The sequence below is a fragment of the Aricia agestis genome, chromosome 6 (genome assembly GCF_905147365.1).
Source record: "Aricia agestis chromosome 6, ilAriAges1.1, whole genome shotgun sequence".
NCBI lineage: Eukaryota > Metazoa > Arthropoda > Insecta > Lepidoptera > Lycaenidae > Aricia > Aricia agestis.
The window spans coordinates 4,026,171-4,042,602 of NC_056411.1; the positions used below are offsets into that span (position 1 = coordinate 4,026,171).

General features: G+C 37.4%; 2 protein-coding genes across 2 annotated transcripts; both read right to left on the minus strand.

Moving 5' to 3' along the window:
* Nucleotides 1-308: 308 nt before the first annotated feature.
* Nucleotides 309-3,816, minus strand: LOC121728070. Its single transcript, XM_042116176.1, has 6 exons — nucleotides 3,807-3,816; nucleotides 3,415-3,603; nucleotides 2,002-2,105; nucleotides 989-1,147; nucleotides 607-674; nucleotides 309-312 (listed from the first exon to the last, which is right to left on the minus strand). The coding sequence occupies exons 1-6, from the start codon at nucleotides 3,814-3,816 to the stop codon at nucleotides 309-311; spliced, it is 534 nt and encodes a 177-aa protein (XP_041972110.1).
* A 7,818-nt stretch (nucleotides 3,817-11,634) lies between these two features.
* Nucleotides 11,635-15,922, minus strand: LOC121728071 (odorant receptor 2a-like). The gene is made up of 7 exons (XM_042116177.1): nucleotides 15,812-15,922; nucleotides 15,124-15,490; nucleotides 14,180-14,366; nucleotides 13,606-13,717; nucleotides 13,149-13,247; nucleotides 12,580-12,738; nucleotides 11,635-11,679 (listed from the first exon to the last, which is right to left on the minus strand). The coding sequence occupies exons 1-7, from the start codon at nucleotides 15,908-15,910 to the stop codon at nucleotides 11,635-11,637; spliced, it is 1,068 nt and encodes a 355-aa protein (XP_041972111.1). The 5' UTR covers nucleotides 15,911-15,922.
* Nucleotides 15,923-16,432: the final 510 nt, after the last annotated feature.

Genomic DNA, 16,432 nt, shown 5'->3' on the forward strand with positions numbered 1-16,432 from the left:
CACATAAAAAAAAATTGTTGAGTGCCGTCCTAGCGCCCTCTATATTATATATGCAATAAATAATAATATTATGCAGTATGCTGTAGCCTGTATGCTACATATTATTATCTAAAAGCGTTAGGAAGGCACATAACAATTAACATTATATAATAATTAATATTTCAGTTCACTATTTTTAATTTATCGATCACTTGTTTTGTTGTTTATGGTGGTTGACGCTGATTCAACGGGTTCACTGTAAAATAATCAAAATAATATTAAAATTTAAAAAACAGAAGATGCCACAAGCATGTTTATTAAATTAAAAATTATCTGTACAATAAAAATTACAGGGCTTTGGACTAACTGTTAACTCTCGAAGATTTGCCAGAGCCCAGAGGCCAGAGCTATAATCTGACAAAAATGAAAAAAGTGAAGAAATTAAAAAGTGGCAACATCGTAGTGTCATCCCTTTCAAATCAATCGAAAAAGGGATGACACTACGATGTTGCCACTTTGGAATTTCTTCATTTTTTTGACATACTAATTATGTGAATCTACAGGCTTAAGAATAAGTAAGTAGGTACATCATAATTCATAATAAATGCATAAATTATATAAACTAACCTGGAACCTTTTACTTCTTTTCCATAAGTGACCATGATTACTACCATTGTAACAACTGCGCCAAAAACCTGAAAAAATACTGTTTTGATAAAATAGTTACCGCCCCATCAATTACATTGTCTCTACGGTACTAAAACTATAGTCCGTTAAGAAAGTGAAGAAATTAAAAAGTGGCAACATCGTAGTGTCATCCCTTTTTTCTTAGATTGATTTGAAAGGCATGACACTACGATGTTGCCACTTTTTAATTTCTTCACTTTCTTGACAGACTGTAGTCTGTACCTATATACCTACTATCTATTCTTTTCGGTGAGCTTTGCGTACAAAGTATAAAATATTTACTTAACAATATTAGGAGCCTTAATTTTTTCTCAAAGATTACCTTAGTACAGAAAGTTCTGGTTAGCGTGAACATGTCTTGGGGCGAGAAGGTCGGTCTCCTCAACACGGTAAGGCTCTGGAAGAGATCCAACTCATTGGACACGGCGACATCCCTGAAGGAGCATTTCAGACGTGACAGGTGATGACGAGTGTTGCCCATCTAAAAATGTATTTATTTCTATTACGTGGCCTTAGCCCGTACCGTGGCGTTCGTAGCCGTACTAGAAGGATGCTGAATAGTTTACACTTGGTTTTCACATAAAGAGGTATCAGGTATGAAGGTACTTTAGGTGCCTAGGAGAGTCCCACCGGCCATATTTTGTCCCCGCTAACTTCTTCAACCCGTCGCGAATTAAGGCGACTACAGCACGAATTTCGGGATTCGGGGTACCGTACTTAGTTAAATGATCTAAGCATAGTTTTTAGCATTAGGTACTTATGTCGGCAACCAAGATACAAATAATTGCTTACACCATATCATATATTAATTATTATTATATTTTGATCGACCTCTGCGGCTTAGTGGTTGAGCGCGAGGTAGCTGGGGCTGCAGGTTCGAATTCCGACTCAACAAAATGTTGTCTATGTCCCTGGGTCATGAATATTTAGTAACTGTCATATTATAATATAAATCTTAAATATTATGCAACTAAAGTAAATATTAAATAAATTTTCGTTGTCTGACACCCATGCATAACACAAATCCTTCGTGTAGGTACTTAGGTACTATAGGGCCGACTGACGTGGTGTGAAGTGTCCATAAAAAATATTATTATATTACATTAACTAGCTGATGACGCCCGCAACTCTGCTGCGCCAAAATTAGTTTATCGCGCGAGAAACGTACATTTTTTTGGGATAAATATTATCATATAATGTACTTTTCCGGGACTCAAAAGTAACTTCATTCCAAATTTCATCAAAATCGGTTCAGCGGTTTGGGTGTCAAGTGGTAACAGGCAGACAGACACACTTTCGCTCGCATTTATAATACTATATCTAGTATGGATATACCTGCTCCTGAATACGGTGGCATTGCTCCGTCAGTAGAACCAGTCGGGTGGTTGTGATGATAAGCCACACCATCGGCAGAACTGCTGCTGCAATGTCTCGATTGTCTAAAAAAATAATTAAGACTCTGTGGAAAATCATTTGCATTATTTGTTCATTTAATTTTTAAGCCGATATTACACGCGCACGTGCGCGCGTGTTACGTGCGCACGTGCGCGTGTTCTGCTGTAGCGTCTGGGAAAACTTGCGCGCGACACTTCCTATTATGTGTCCCTGAATAATTAAAAGTATTTTACCTGTCCAGACAGGACTGCTACAAAAGAGTTTTTAAGGCTCCTATAGGCATTAATAAACGTTACCTACAGCTAACATGTTAAAGTATCTGAGCCCCTAGCCAAGACGTTTTCTGTATCGCTTGTTTATAAAATTTAGAAAAGATGAAATAAATTGGAAAAGACGGATATATTTACGTGAGTACCTAACCTAGGGTAGGTTATTTTCCTGTTCTGAGGTTAGGACTTAGGTGCTCACGTAAATATATTTTCTACACACGTTTGGCATTTAAGCCACATTGGGCACCGTAAGCTGAAGTAATTGTTATACCACTTGCAGATCTATACTGGTGTAGCAAAACAAAGTTATAATACTTAAGAGGGCGACTGACCAAAAAAATCAAACATCGTCCTTCTCTCTTCACACTCACGCCCGTCTTTCATATGCCACGTTCACGTTCAGTTTGCTGTATGGGCCCCCCTTAAATATTAATTTTATTAGGTTTTTAGTATTTGTTGTTATAGCGGCAACAGATATACCTACCTACACATTTACACAATCTGTGAAAATTTCAGAAATCTAGCTATAGCGGTTCTTGAGTTACAGCCTGGAGACACACAGACAGACAGACGGACAGACAGACAGACATTGAAGTCTTAGTAATAGGGTCCCGTTTTTACCCTTTGCGTACGGAACCCTAAAAAGAAACTATCGAGCATTTTTTCAGTAATCGTGTTTTCGTCTTGAGCATTTAATCTTCATGAACTGAAGTTACCTACTTGGGTAAAAAAAACAGTTTTCAAGACCTTACAGATTTTGAGATCTAGGTTTAAGTATGTAGTCAAGTTAGGGTCAGGTGCATTCTTACTCGTAAATAGGTAAATGAGTAGTATAATGTGTCGCAGCCCCCCGGTATAGAGTTTACCGTGAAAAAATATTTTTTTTAACTTTTGTATGGGCAAATTGTTTATCCATACAAATCACTAAAAAAACTCCTTCAGCTATGCTACTTTCACAATGAACTTTATATAGGGGGGTGGGGACCCATATAGTAATTAGTACACCCTAAGCTGTAAAGTATTATCACTTAATTTCGTTACACGGTACACCCACTATCGGTAATAATATATAATGAATATTTACCAACGTTAGTAATCTCCAACACCTGATTGTACATAGACATAATCACGTTGATGGTCATGTACACAGTCATCCACAGGAGTCCTGCTCCATCCTTGTCGTTGATGAAATATATCAATTGACAAAGCTTAGAGTAGGACAGTGCAATTTTACGTATGGTATATTCCGTGGGTTCCTTTGCATTATCAGGAGCTAAAAGTAAAAAAATAATCGGCCAAGTGCGAGTCAGACTCGTGCACGAAGGGTTCCGTACCTTTATAAAGGAAAATAGGCCAAAAATTGTGTTTTTGTATGGGAGCCCACCTTAAATTTTTTATTTTATTTTAATATTATAATTAAATATTAAAGTACACATATAATAAAGGAGTTTGTGAAAAATTCAAGTACCTACTTACCTGTTGCCATTATTTATATGGAGCAAGAAAGGCTGAAAAAATCAGGTTTGATGTATGGGAGCCCCCCTTAAATATTTATTTTATTTTCAGTGTTTGTCGTTATAGCGGCAACAGAAATACACAATCTGTCCAAATTTCAGAAGTCTAGCTATAGCGGTTCTTGAGTTACATCCTGGAGACAGACAGACGGAGGGACGGACGGACAGACATCGAAGTCTTAGTAATAGGGTCCCGTTTTCACCCTTTGGGTACGGAACCCTAAAAAAGGTGTAAAAAATAACGGATAAGGTATGATCATGGTACTTAGACTAATAATAATCTAGACATGCGGTAGCGTGTCAAGCCAAGTTCCAGCATAAGCAACAGCATCCAGCAGCATAATAAATGGTGAGCAGGACCGTGTGTAATATTATAAATATATTACACAGGTATTCTAGAGACTAGAGTCTAAAACACTGTTTTTCAACCCGTACTTCCCGTTCGTGCTAAGTTTGCCGCTGTCAACTGTCACGCGTTTATTATTTTCTCACTCACTCACATTCACTCACAGAACCGAGTGAGTGAGAGAACGGTAAACGCGTGACAGTTGACAGCGGCAAACGCGCGAACGGGTAGTATGTTGTGACACCCTGCCCCCTAGGAGCGAAAAAAATTTCATACACCACACACATCACAAAAAAAGTTGAAAAACAAAGGTCTAGAAGAATGTTAATAACTTACAAAATACCGAAATTTTGCTCCTTACACCAATTATAGCTACGCGGCTGTTTCTCTTCACATCAGTGTGTGGTGTGAAATTCACTTTAGTACCTAAAAAAAATATAAAAAAAATATCCACAGCCGAACATATAACCTCCTCGTTTTTTGGAAGTCGAAATACGTATAATGTAATAAAGCCCCATCAATACACATATAGGTGATAATTTCAACTGTCTATAAAACGGATTTGTACGTGGTCTATACTCTATAGTTATTACAGTTCGACAAGGCTTTATTTGAACGTGGGTGACATTGACGGGAGCGCTGCTGGTAAAGGAGAACTGTCAAACACATGTCAAAAATGACGTTTTTCTATGATAGATGCGTTTAGTTCCTTTTCTCGCCACGTTCAAATAAAGCCTTGTCGAACTGTAGATAAGGAGATACAACCTGCTGCTTCTGATAGACAAACAGAAAGAGAAGCCACCACTCGAAGCCACACTAATATAATATTGGTGAGGCTTCTCTTTCTGTCTATCTAAATATTTTACGTGGTTTTGACATAGAATTATAACGTGTTTTGATATATTATATTTTAGCTTTTAAATAGACTTCACCGATTTTGCCTAATTACTAAACTTACGTTGGAAGTGACTGTTATAAATATTCTTAAGGCTCTTGTTGACCATAACGAGCTCCACGTGTATGTTTTGTATGAAGTATATAAACCTTATCGTTATCAACATCTGAATGTATTGCTGAGTAAAATGAATAGCAGCTACGTAGCTGAGAAAACCTGAAAACCAAATTGTAGCACTGATTTCGTAAATGGTTGCCACGTACGTGCTTGTAGGAAGCTGTAGATTTAAGGTGACGTCGCGATAAAGTAAAAAACCGTATTGGATAAGTTTTAGATTGCTTATTTTCCGGGTCGGCCTCTCATAGAAATTAGAAAACAAGCAATGGAACAGCAAAAATTCGAAAGGACGTAGCGACAAAATGGTTTTTGTCGTGTAATTTAAAAACCATAAATACATTTCATATAAGCTATAGGCAAATTAAAGTGTATGCTTGTACCAATTTATGTACAAATTTTGGAAGCTTAAATCAATCTCCTCTGTTGGCAAAATAGGAATCCCTTTTTTACAGAGGTATTTTTGATTGATTATTCTGTGTTATAAAAGTTGACCAATCGTGTTATGCTATGGGTAATTCAAAGACAAAGACATGATGAATACTGACAATGAACTTTTAATTTCTTAGCTTTAGTCATTGCTGAGAAAAATCGATATCGCTACAGCCAAATTATCAAGGCGTCGCCATAACACTGATGCCCGCTTGCGTCAGCTTGTCGACCGCAACTCCATTGCGGCAAAATTCGTTTATCGCGCGGGAACCGTATATTTTCCCGGGATAAAAATATCCTATGTCTCTTCCCGGGACTCAAATTGCCTCCATACCAAATTTTAGCAAAATCGGTTCTGCAGTTTGGGCGTGAAGAGGTAACAAACAGACAGACACACTTTCACATTTATAATATTAGTTGGATATTGATATACATTTAATAATATGTTTCACTCGTTACCACATAAAATATTATAGTAAGTGATTTTTTTCATAAAACAGTAATTGTAAAAAACAAATGAACTTACCAGTCTGTCTGCACATGGAAATGAACTCTGCGTAGAAACCACACACCACCATTTCCAATATAACATAAATGGTAATGTAGTGATTGATGTATCTTTTCCCAACATTGATTTTGCTTGTCTTTAACTGCTCATACACCTAAAGTAATGGAAGAATGTTAATCTTATATCTTTAAACGAGCAATTCTTGTATATATATTTATAATTGGAATCTTGGAATCGGCTCCAACGATTTTCATGTAAATAGGGGGTTTCGGGGGCGACAAATCGATCTAGCTAGGAATCATTTTTGGAAAATGTCATTTTATTCGTGTTTTATCAATTTATACCGAGCTTTGCCCGGTGAAATAGCTAGTAAATAATTAATTGACACGTTAGTAAAATTGGATGAATAATTTTGTCGCTATATGGTGGAAGAAATACTACCAACACCTTTCTGATTCGATGTAAAACGATTGCTTAAAAAACAACAATATAATAGATTAAAATCCATTCAGTAGTTTGCGTGAAAGAGTAACAAACATCCATGCATACATCCAAACAAACTTTCGCCTTTATAATATTAGTAAGATATCTTTATTCTTTACCTACTAGAAAGGTGGTAAACAGGTGTCACCTGTAACTCGGCTTATCACGACAAATCTGTAATTTTTCTTAATGCTGGATTTACACGGGTGACTAAGGCCACACGATTTACGCCGCACGGTGAAAATCGACCGTCTAAATGACAATTCGACTACGCCGCATTCGGCTAAAGCCGCAAGTCCCAAAATCGTGCGGCCAATAGCCGCATGCGGCTGGTGACTAAAATCTACCGTGCAAACGCTCAGTCGCAAGCGATCGCTTGCTGCAAATACATAGCTGAGACCTGTTAGTCACCCGTGTAAATGCATACAATCTTGTTGGACATTGTTTTCCAAGACTCAAAGTATCGCCAAGTAAGCAATGTCACGTCATTCTACTCGGTAGGTGTAACGAGATCCTTAAAAAGAGGCGACAAGCAAAACGGAGATATACGTATACAGGCCGCAGCGGCCAGGTCGCGGCGGCCATCGAAAGTATGGCGTGGCCGCTGGCGCGGTGCGCGTGGTCTATGGCGGTTTTATAGTTAAGGTAATTCTCGATGGCCGTCGCGACCTGGCCGCTGTGGTTTGGCCGCTAGTGCGCGCCCGTGCTTAGTGTGGATACCTCATTTAACAATTTTCTATTTATAATACTAGTGTATGGATACCTCATTTAAGACCTTATAGCATTTCTTCAAACCAGCTTCTTTCTCCTGTATTTGTAAGTTGTAAGCAGTGATAATGTTTGATAGCAGAAGCGTTATGACGATCAAAACGTATTTTGAGATGTCCGTTTTAAAGTGATTGTGGATGAAGTATTGTGTGTCGAGGTAGATGATAGCGATATCTGAAAGAAGAAAATGCATTTAGCCATTACTTATTACTACCATGAAGTCTCAAAAAAAATGGGCCACTTTTAGAGATAAAAAGAAGTCCGACTGGTACTAGCCCTCTCTCTGCATTCGCTTTAATAAGTTACTATTCATAGTTTGTGAAATAAATCGATATATGAATCAAATATCGATCCAACTATTCACAAACTTTCAAATTTTATGTATACCTAGGTCCTAGGTATTAATATGTTACATAATATATACAGGCTGCAATTAAACCTACCTGCCAATTTCTTTTTTGGGGCTTAGGCCCCAAAAAAAATGATACCTAAGTATCATTAGGTGAGTCCATTAAACTAAAAAAATAGGGTGTTAATTTTTTTACAATAACATATTTTATCCCAAAAAAATCGATGCACAATGGTCATCATATTATTTAATTGTTTTATAATTTTTGGGTACTTTTAGACGCGTACGTTTAGCATATAAAAATGTTCAATAAAGAGAGCTTAAAATACAAAACGTATGACGTCAAACTATGGCGGACAGTGTTTTCGGCGCCATTTATAAGGCATATTTTTCAATTAACATTTTTATGGGTTTCTACTGTGTAAAATATTAAAATATTAGTTTTTTTTTGTAATAATGAATGATTATGAAGCGATTAGCATGAAGAAAAAAATGAGGTCAAGTAGCCTATTACGATATTGCGACCGCTAGTTCATCGCGCCGCTTAAATATCCAGTCGGAAGACCGGTTATGCGTAAAGCGGGGGTGACGCGTGGGGTGGGAGGCGGGAGGCCCGATGCGATGGTCGCCGGCGACCGTTTAGTACCACGTGCGTAGTTGTATAGCTAACACGTTATTTTCTTTGTCACGGCCCCCCCGGCCCCCGCGCTTTAATTAGTGTCTGTTACAATGTACCCTAACCACGATCGAGTGTTATGAAATGTGGAGGCATAGGTGGAGGTGCTACATTTTGAGTGGCGAAATTTACGCGGAACCCAGAGACTGTACGAGCAAGAAAGCCTTCCTCATCTTCGTAATAGCTGATTGATGATTCTCGAATGCAACAGCTGTACCCTGAATCTGAATCGCGAAACAATCAAAGACTCGGATTATGGACAGTTCGCACTTCGCAACACCTGCACACGCCTAGCCAGCCTCGAAGACATGCCTCTGACGAGGTTAAAAGTGACAAAGTTGTGCTTAACAAACTTTTAAAGTCTTAAAGACAGTGTGCAAAATGCGCTAGACTCTGCTTAGAGCAAAACGGATTGCAGTTTGAACTGTGTTTAGTGTAGACAAGATAGATGGAAGTAAATAAGATTTAGAGGTAGGTTGTTTTGATTTTTAATTAGTTATAGTGTGTACATAAGTTAATTGAATTTTATAAATACGCCTAAATGCAAAGGATTTGGTTTAGATTTATTATAAATTTCTAAAGTGTTTATTTTTCGTAATTAAAAAGTTGTAATTTTCCATTCTTCTGATGTGATCAATTAATTTTTTTCTTAACATACCTGTCTACGTCCTTTACATTTGACGGTCCTAAGTCCGTCAAAGTATGAAGGGAAAATTCGCAACTTATGAGTTAGGATAATAACAAGAATCAAGTGACAGATTAGCCCTTAATCAAATTAAGCAATTGCCTAGGGCATCACGTCTGAGGGGGCACCAGAAGAGTAAAGGTTCAAAGACCGATTCTATTGATTCTATTCGGATAGGGGGGCCCACAGGCATGGATTGCTTAGGGCATCAAGTAGTCTTAATCCGTCACTGCAAGAATGTCAATGGAAGGGCGGGGCGGGGCCGGGCCGCGTATGTGTCCATATTTTGTGGTGTTTGGTAGGATAACTTTCGGAGGCTATTTCTCAAAATTTTAGTACTGAGTGATTATAAAAGAAGAAATGCGTGTATTTTTATTTTTAACAAGGATCAATATATCCAAATTTGGCACGAAGGTTAAATTGCACCCTGTAGTTAGTTCTCAAGTGTCACTTATCCTATATCCCTTTCACTCTTTCAAAGTAGCTTCGTACAAAATTTCACAATTTTTAAAAGATTAATTTTGTTCTCATTTTTTTTGGTGAAAAAGTGGGCCCCGTGCGAGTTTCTTACGCCGCGCGCCGGTTCTTCTCGCCGGGTTAGTTCCCGAACCGGTGGTAGGCATCATGTAGGACATTCTGAAAACATTTATTTTAAATTTACCTATTCAGAAATAAAACAATTTTGATTTTGATTTCACGTTAATCGGTTTAGTGACACAGTCGTTTAAACAGACAGACAGACACTTTCGCATTTATAATATTAGCAAGGATTTAGAGTATATTAGCTATGTCCACAATGTGCACTTTCATCTTCAATTTTCGTCATCAACTTTCATATTGGCGCATTCAATAATTGAATGCGTCGCGGGCATGCCTCACGTTCGCTGTTGACTGCGCCATATAGCGCATGCCCTTGACGAACAGAACAAGGCACAGTGTGGACAAAGCTATTTAGTAAAATAATAAATATTTTCATTTAGACTTACACAGACCAATATGAAGTACTCGGCCATACCAAATGATTAACTTTGCCATCCGATTTCCAGCGCCGCCCGGGAAAGGACCAACACCAGTCAAGCACATCAAATACGATACAAGAGTGTGGTTCTCTTGAAATACCATTTTCGGCTGTATGTATGTAATGTAATCTTTGAGTACTATATTTTTACCTGCCTCCAGTAGTTTAATCAATAATAATAATAATAAATTGTTTATTATTCATCTCCATAAATTACAAGTTATAAAGTACTTAAAAACTAATTATTGTTTACGTATACATGTTATTGTTGTAACTTGTGGGAGATCTGGAGTCTAAACTAGGCCAAGCCTGCAATATAGATCTCCAGGCCCCCCCAAAACTAGATTATTATATTATCAGTGTACAGTTTGTGAACATAAGTAAAGTAAGTTACACTCCTTATACAGTGTGTAACAAAAACTAGTGATAATACTTTAGGGTATGTACATGTTCCTTGTAGAGAGTTCACTGTGAAAGTAGCAGCTCTGAAAGACGAACATTTTTTTTCACTTTTGTATGGGCAACGGCCCGAGCGTCACGAGTTTCCCCATACAAAAGTGGACAAGGAACACGTACACACCCTAAAGTATTATCACTTGTTTTTGTTACGTCCTGTATATAATTAATTCGAAACTTTGCAAACGTATCAATTACGTTTACGTACGTAACGTACTATCGCATCTAGAACGACGATAGACACGCATTAAAGACGTTTTCTTCATAAAATGTCTTTATAATTTATATTCCCATTATCCACTCGTTAATATCCTGAAAATATTTACGTAACTTCCTCAAGCAAATAATATATTATGTATTGTAATAAATCAAAACTGTAGGTAAACAGTAATTTGTGAATAGTATACAATTTAATAGCTAAGCTGTTTAGGCAGCTGCAATTAATATTATAAATATATTTAACGTTTACTAGTAAATGAGTTTAAATATATATAAATATTTAATGATTTAACATCAATTCTGATGTTAAAATGTAACGCTATATACTCGTGTACAATAATTGGACACGAGTACTTTTATAATATTCTTATTAATATTCTTCTTATAATATTCTTATTAATAACTTATCATTATTAGTATTTTTTTAGTATTTATAGGTAAAAAGTTAACATTTGTATCGAAAAATGACCGAATTGTTACTAGGTTACGACTTACGAACTACGAGCGTAGACATTCTACGTCGTAGCGCGAAGCTACGCACGCCGTAGCTTCGCGCTACGACGTAGAATGTCTACGAAAGGGTCTATGTTTTGGTTTCAGATTCATAGTACGTATAATTTATGTTATTTTTAGCCTCCGATGATAAAATGAGGCGTTTGTGTATGTCTGTCTATGGAATTGTTTAATTTAAAGATATTTTATTATTATTATTTATGGGAAGCACGAATGAAACAAAAGAATAAAAGAATTTGAAATGATATATTGCAGTATTTTATTACAGTGTTTTAATTTGGTGAGAAATAAAAAAATTGTTATAATATTAGGTACAATTGCTTCCATATTAATTTCTTAGTAGGGTGTACATAGAATAACTCGTCTGCAAAACCTGCAAAAAGTGGCAATATTAGAACACTTCTTCTTTTAATATTTTAATCAAAAATCTAAAGTATCTATAGTGTTACGGTACATGGTATAAGGACACGTGGTGCCATCTAGCGACAAACCAGCGAAACTTACCGAGGGAACACAGGCAACATAAATCCCCTACTCAATACTAGATGGCATGAGGTGCGCAAGTACATACTCAAACTTTCTAGAAAGGTCCAATGTTTGTTTACGTGTTTACCGTTTATTTGTTTGCGTGTTTACGTGTTTTAATTTAGACCTTATGACTGAATCCATAAGGTCTAAATTAAATTTGCCAAAAAAATTCAACTTACCGCACTTATCGTAAGGACGGCAGTTTTATTGTGGTATATGCTCGAGCCTCCTAGAAAGTTCCCACGGTTGTTTACTTGTTTACGTGAATCGGGAACTTTCTGGAATTCGTCTCGCCATATAAAAAGCCGCAGGCAGGCCCGGCGAGTCAGTTCGGTTCGAGCGATCATCAAAGCGACTTCAGAGTGACAACAAGTGAGTGAACCAGTGAGTGAACCAGTGAAACCTGCGACTTGGCTACGACCTAGGACAGTGATAGTGCTTAGTGATTGGACCTAGTGATTAGTGTTTGGACTTAGTGCTAAGTGTTGTGACCTAGTGTGTGCTTGTGTGACCTAAACTTAGTGAATAAAGTCTTCAAGAGAGTCAGCAGGTCTTTCTCTCCAAATCCTTCGAACCCTAGCACGTAACAACAATAATATCTTTAGACGACCTCTGTGGCTCAATCGGTGGGCTGTTGGTAGCTCAAGCCGGGCCGGTCGCGGGTAACTGGAGCCATAATTGCTATAATGTATGGATATAACGTTCCATAAGATGGTATTTCGTTGGATTTACGTCAGAAACTTACAGAAACAAACAACTCCATGTTGAAAGTGATCATGCCGATGGCTGTGAACTCGTCGGGTTTCTGCGTGCGGTGTATGATCATCATGATCGCGCGCCGCACGCCGCGGTCGGGCACGTCCTCCCAGGAGCAGTCGTACGCGTTCTTGGCTAGGTTCTCCTCCTGAAATGGAATGTAGCTGACTGCCGCACTCATAGTGGAACATTAATTACTTAAATGTAATTATGTAATTCAAAATTTTGACATAAGCCCCATACATTATCTGTCTTAATCATAATTAAATGTCTCTAAGTACGGCGGTAAGTGTTTTATTGTGGATGGTAGGGCAATGTATTGTCGACAAGAACTGCTATACTCATTATCTTCCGTACTCCACCGTTTTCTACAAATATTATGTTTGATAATTCCATGTCCATAATACAGTAGTAGACTGTCTACGAATACAGTTTATATTATACGTAGTAAAGGGTAGTTTAAGTCTTCAGGCTTTGTCTCAAACCAATCGAAAAAGCTAAAAGCGAAGCGGATTATAGTTCAAGAAAAAAAAAGGTAAAAAAGATCTAAATACGTACCAATTTTCTCAGTTCAGACGCAAGGAAACACGGCAGAAATATATGCAGGACTGTAGCCATCACGTAGAAGTAATATGTTAAGTTCGAGCCGGTGCCACCCTGGGAACAAACATAAATGAACATCTATAACGTTCCCTCTGACAAACATTTTATTGATTATTTAATGGAGATTTTGAAAAACGTGCATAGAGCTTATGTCAAAACTCAAAATCAACAAGCTTATGCCTGCGTCGGCTTGGCTTCACATAAATCGTCCAAATTATTACGTTCGCCGCCATACAAGTTTCTTACGCCGCGCTGATTTTTCTCGCGGGGTTAGTTCCCAAATCGGTGGTGAGTCAACACGTTTTTTTTCATTTGCTTAAAATCTATGCAAGTATAAAACAATTTTTATTTATTTTATCTGGCTATAAATGTTTTTTTAATGGTAATGTGCCTCCCAACGGAATATAGCCACCTTTGACTCTTGCGACGTGGTCTGTGTGAGCGCCATGCCGAGCTGCAGCACGCCATGACAGAAGATGCCCGCCAGCCACACCTCGAAACTCTTCTGGATGTTCTCCACGAAGCTGGTCAAACATGCACGGAAAAATTGATTATAAATTGATATGGGTCAATCACGCCGAAACGCGACATAGCGACAAAATGATTAACATATCAAAAAATTTCAAATCTCTGTTATAAAAGTTGTAAGAAAAAGATAATTTAATGTATTCTTAATTGCCAGATAAGGAGGAATAATTCAGCCATTGAAATTGTTATATTTTGTTCTCCTTTGGTTTAGTACTTAGTTTCCGCACAAACGTTATAACTATTATCGAGCTGAATACTAATGTTTTCATCAAATAACAAGTCTCTCTAGGCTCTCTAGCCGACGACTATAAGAAGACAATATTATTATAATATTTCCCTAGGCTAATTTAGAGATAAATGCAGAATGTATTCAGCACGCATGGGATCTTAACTTGCTTTACAGACGTATTTTTGGGGGTGTTACGGTCCTGAGATTCGAGTAACAGTAAAAACCTTACAGGCGGCACTCCAGGTGCTCCCGCACGAACTTGGCGACCTTGGCCCTCATGAGCTGCACATCCATGTCATCCAGCAGATGCACCAGGTCTCGGTATATCAGTTTCAGTTTCAGCGCCGCGTGGAACATGAATATTATGAACGAGCTGTCGTATCCTGCGAGTTGTTTGGAGTTATGATTATGATAGACTTGGTAAACATTAAAGGGGGATAACATACTTTAAGCATAATAATTATAAATTCTGATTGGTTAAAGCGTTTGTCTGCTACTTTTTACCCGTCAAACGCTGACCCAGTTGTAATGAAGATACTACGAGAGAAACCTCGAAAGATTTTCAAAAATATAAGAGAAAATTTGCGTGAACTTAAGGCCATCCCCCGAGCAAACGACCTTGACCGTACATTTGCCGCGTTGCCGAGATCGCACTAAAACCCTATTTTTTTACTTATATAATACATATTTGACCTAAAGAAAATTAAAACGGGGAATATGTAGTTTATGATATTGTCGATCTGGAGTGTGTTTCATGTAAAAATAATTTGTAAATACTAAGGAGATGCTGAATGTATGCTTGAATTTTAATAAATTGCTTTTACTTTGGAAGCTGATATCATAAGTATAATAAACAAAAATAGAAAATTTAAAATGTGGAAAGGAATGTTGATATACTGAAGATTATTTCTGTATTTTTATTATGACTTTGTAGCTTTCAAATTATGAGTTTATGAGGCTCTAAATACGGTAAATTACGGAATCTCCGTAGGAAAGCCCCTAAGGGTAATATCTAGGAATTAGATAATTTTTAGCTTCAAACAACTAGCTTTAAGTACTTACACCAGTTTTCTAATTCGAAAATGCTACGCCTATAAGCTACGTCGATTTGCTACGTATCCTATCATTAGATGAGTACCTATTTACTGTCAAAATAGACACTACCTTACTTACCCAAGAACCCGAAAGTCACAATGAAAATAATATACAACTCGTAGATATTAAAATATTCGAAGAACGGCGTAGAATACTGCGTTTCCATGTCCACAAACCAATATCTGACTTCATGGAACATGAATCTTTCTGGTGAATCGCTGAACAGCTGGGAGTATATGGTGGAGACCACAGCCAAGCTTGGGTAAGATACTGCAGTAGCATATAACACTCCATGCCATACTTTGTCCACCTTCCTAGTCAGGGCTATGGATTCGTCAATGATTTTCTGATAGTCTCCTGGCATGCGGTTATACTTCTCATAGTCACTGTTGACTTGGTCGATCACCGCTCTTAGCTCATGCTTTTTGAGGATGCTGCAAACCATCTATAAAAGTTTTATAGTTAAGTAGATAAGAGTGATATTGTAGTGAATTTGTAATGTTGCCGCGTTTTGCATTTTTGTGATGGATATTTGAACTCGCAACACTTTTGACAATCCGTAACATGTTTAAATATTTTGTAGTTTTTGTATTTCCCCTGGTTCTGCTCGAGGTCTATGGCCTGAACTGAAAGGGTACGTCTGAAGTCACGGCTTGTTGGCTTCAGACGTACCCCTAAATTGGTTTTAGTCATCAGACTCATGAAGTCGTTTCGTAAGAGTTACAAAGGTAGGTATTATAGAGTTTTTAAGAAACAATAAATTGACCTTGATAGAAGTAAATATGATGGAGACAACAGCAATGATCTGGCGCGATATATTCGCATAGTCTTTTTCGTAGAATCGGTCCCTGGCGTCCACACCCATGATCACTATGCCAGGTACCGCCAATGTGATGAGAACGACTGTGGGTAAATATGACCTGCTTTAGAATCAGTATTATATTTTATTTTTTCAGGAAATTGGTACATTATAGGGCAATTCCATTCAATCCATAATTAGCTTTGAATAGCTATGGGAATATGCATGGGCGTACCCAGGTAGGTACGGTTTTATATATAATATTATTTATAAATCGACGTTTATTTCATTTTGCAGGAGGGGAATTAGCCCCCCGAAAGATAAAATAAACGTCGATTTTCTTGGCAAGTGGGAATTAAAAACGTGTTCCCTACTCTGCGCAAAATGAAGTATTGAAAAGTAGGTTGAAAGCAAAATACTTTTCAGTTAGATTAATAAAAGTAAATTTTCATGATTTTTTTATCATGGGAAAATGATATTTTCAGAAGTTAAAGTAGGTATCCATTTATTAATAAAAAGTCAAGCGGAATAAGTACAGAAATTTTGAAAATTTGAAAGGAATAACGCCACTTATATTTTTCATTTGAG

What these genes read in the sequence shown, in the direction of transcription:
- LOC121728070 (XM_042116176.1), bottom strand. An exon ending in GCCACCGTATTCAGGAGCAG is followed by an intron (nt 1,148 to 2,001) that starts GTATATCCATAC and finishes ATACATTTTTAG; the next exon opens with ATGGGCAACACTCGTCATCA. An exon ending in CCAGAACTTTCTGTACTAAG is followed by an intron (nt 675 to 988) that starts GTAATCTTTGAG and finishes GTATTTTTTCAG; the next exon opens with GTTTTTGGCGCAGTTGTTAC.
- LOC121728071 (XM_042116177.1), bottom strand. Translation starts at nt 15,910, where the DNA reads ATGGGTGTGGACGCCAGGGACCGATTCTACGAAAAAGACTATGCGAAT. An exon ending in TCATATTTACTTCTATCAAG is followed by an intron (nt 15,491 to 15,811) that starts GTCAATTTATTG and finishes AAACTTTTATAG; the next exon opens with ATGGTTTGCAGCATCCTCAA. An exon ending in TGTGACTTTCGGGTTCTTGG is followed by an intron (nt 14,367 to 15,123) that starts GTAAGTAAGGTA and finishes ATGTTTACCAAG; the next exon opens with TCTATCATAATCATAACTCC.